General features: G+C 41.3%; 1 protein-coding gene across 1 annotated transcript in view; it reads right to left on the bottom strand.

The window, feature by feature from the left end:
* LOC104996372 (protocadherin beta-14-like) overlaps window positions 1-1,438 on the bottom strand; it is a 2,354-nt gene extending 916 nt beyond the window's left edge. Inside the window, exon 1 of the mRNA XM_010850632.1 lies at window positions 5-1,438. Coding sequence (XP_010848934.1) covers window positions 5-1,438 — 1,434 coding nt within the window. The remainder of the gene's footprint in view (window positions 1-4) is intronic.
* Between the last annotated feature and the right edge of the window lie 1,513 nt (window positions 1,439-2,951).

The raw sequence follows: 2,951 nt of genomic DNA, 5'->3' as shown, positions 1-2,951 counted from the left end.
CGTCTGTGTCTGTGGCGCTGACGCTGCCGATGTGCAGGGCGGGGCTGTTGTTCTCGCGGACCCACAGGGTGTAGGAGGTCTGGGTGAAGGCGGGGGCGTTGTCGTTGACGTCGGACACCAGCACTGTTATGTTGTGCTCGGTTTTCAGTCTTGGGGTTCCCATGTCAGTGACCGTGATGGTGATATTGTACTCTGCTCTTTCCTCTCTGTCCAGTGCTTTATCTGAAACTAGGGTGAAAAAGTTCTTGAAGGTCGGTTTCAGAAAAAATGGGAGGTCATCTTGGATAGAGCAAATAATCCTTCCATTTTCTCCAGAGTCTTGGTCTCGGACACTAAAAAGAGCCACAAGCGTCTCTGCGGCGTTCTCTGGAATTATCTTTGTAATTGATGAGATGATCACTTCTGGCGGATTGTCATTTGTATCTATTACTTTCACCAAAAGAGTGCATTCTTCGGAAAGACCCCCACCGTCTGTTGCCTGAATATTTATAGTGTAGGATTGTACTACTTCAAAATCCAGTTGTGATCTCAAATGAACTTCCCCAGATATTGGATTGATTTCAAATGTTTTACGAATATCTTCCGATGCATGAAAAAACGTATAAAGTATTTTCCCATAATTTCCTGCATCCAGATCCTTAGCAGAGACGGTGATAATCCAAGAGCCAACCGGTGCGTTTTCCAGGACCTGCACCTCATAGAGCCTCTGAGGAAATTCCGGGGCATTGTCGTTGATGTCTAAGACCTTGATGAGGACCAAAGTTGTCCCAGACCTGGGGGGATTTCCACCATCCAGTGCTACAAGTGTTAATCTGAGCTCAGGCTCCTCCTCATGATCTAACGCTCTGTGCAGGACCAGTTCTGGGTATATCTTTCCATCGTCGCTGTCTTGAATTTTAATGTAGAAGTGAGAATTGGGGCTAACTGTGTAGTTTTGAAGACTGTTGCTTCCTACATCCAAATCTTGGGCACTCTCCATTAGGAATGTAGTTCCAATAGTGGTACTTTCTGATATTTTAATAACTATTTCATTGTCAAGAAATGTAGGGGAGTGATCATTTATATCTTTGATGTGCAGCTCAGCCTGAAAAAACTGTAAAGGGTTTTCCAATACCATCTGAAAATGCATCACACAGGGCTCCGTGGAGCCACACATCTCTTCCCGGTCCAGTTTATCGTTTATCAGCAAATCCCCAGTCAGCAAATCGAGGTGCAAATGCTTTTCATTATCATCACATACTACCCGAGCCTCCCGTGAAGAGAGCTCCTCCACACCAAGCCCCAGATCCCTTGCCAGATTAGCTACCGAAGAACCGATTTCTGTTTCCTCTGCCACAGAATAGGGCACAGACTCGGGACGCGCCTGAGACAATCCCAGTAAAACAAAGAGAATCAGGACTTGCCTTTTCCGCAGAACGAGTGCCCCTCTGACCTCCATGGTTCTTTGAAGAAACCTTTTTTGTGGAAATTTCTTAGTTCATCCCTAATTTTGCAAACTGAGGCTCTGATATTTTTTTTTAAGTTGGAAACTTCTGAAGGCTATATAAACCTCCAAGTCTGTAGGCGAAGCACCTTAATACCTCTCTTTTCAGTGGGTTGGATGTTCTCTGTTCTCATGAATAATGGAGCCCTGTGTTGTAGAAGCACTGTTTTTGTCTTATACTGCAGCGCCACCATGTGTCTCTCTGATTTTTTTTCAGTAAAAAATTTTTTCTCTTTGAACAAGTAACTCATAAACTCATCTGGAGTATTTTAAAGCAATCCCAGACATCATGTATTTTTACATCTAAATACTTCACTAAGTATCTCTAACAGATAAGGACCACAAATTTAGTGATAGAACCTTAATACATTTTATATTCGATCTGTGTTTGCATTTCCCCATTTTCTTTTAAATCAGTATTTAAACAAAATTCATGAAATTCATTGAATTATCACTGTTTTGAATGCTTGACAAGAAGAACCGTTAAAATATCCTGAACTGAAAAAAATTATGTTTTATTCAGGCCATTTCTTGAGTTATTGCAAATGTATTCTCCTCTCCAGTCTTGTAAACACTTGTAGATTTCAGTCAGTTATGGTTAATATTGTCATTACTTTTTCACTTGTATATTTTTAAAAACTACATATTAAGGACATGACATTGTCTTTATGGGGCTCAAAGGCTAGAAAATTTGGTAATCACAATATGCCAAAGTAATCAAATGGCATATTATTTGGCATAAATAATCAAAATATGCCAAAATGTTTGCATAGGTAAATAGTAATATGTAAATACCCAGAAGGGACATCTTATACCCAGGAGATAGCACTGCATAGTGGTTATGAACATGGATTCTGGAATCACAGTATCTACGTTAGAATCCTAGTTCTGCTACTCACTGTCTACAGTCATGGGCAAATTATGAACCTCTGCTTCCTTACCTATAAAATAGGGGTAATATTAATGTTTACCTTCTAGGATGATTATTATAGGAATCTAATGGTTTAATATTTACAAAGTGGCTGGTAAGTGCTTGTTCAGTTCAGTTCAGTTGCTCAGTCATGCCCGACTCTTTGCAACCCCATGGACTGCAGCATACCAGGCTTCCCTGTCCATCACCAACTCCCAGAGCTTGGTCAAACTCATGTCTATCAAATCAGTGATGCCATCCAACCACCTCATCCTCTGTCATCCCCTTCTCCTCCTGCCTTCAATCTTTCCCAGCATCAGAGTCTTTTCCAATGAGTCAGTTCTTCACATCAGGTGGCCAAAGTATTGGAGCTTCAGCTTCAGCATCAATCCTTCCAATGAATATTCAGGACTGATTTCCTTTAGGATTGACTGGTTGGATCTCCTTGCAGTCCAAAGGACTCTCAAGAGTCTTCTCCAACACCACAGTTCAAAAGCATCAATTCTTTGGTGCTTATCTTTATGGTCCATCTCTCACATCCATACATGACTACTGGAA

Source organism: Bison bison, unplaced genomic scaffold (assembly GCF_000754665.1).
Source record: "Bison bison bison isolate TAMUID 2011002044 unplaced genomic scaffold, Bison_UMD1.0 scf7180017864291, whole genome shotgun sequence".
NCBI lineage: Eukaryota > Metazoa > Chordata > Mammalia > Artiodactyla > Bovidae > Bison > Bison bison.
The sequence above is the reverse complement of the archived record's forward strand: the minus strand, read 5'-3'. Positions and strand labels throughout refer to the sequence as shown.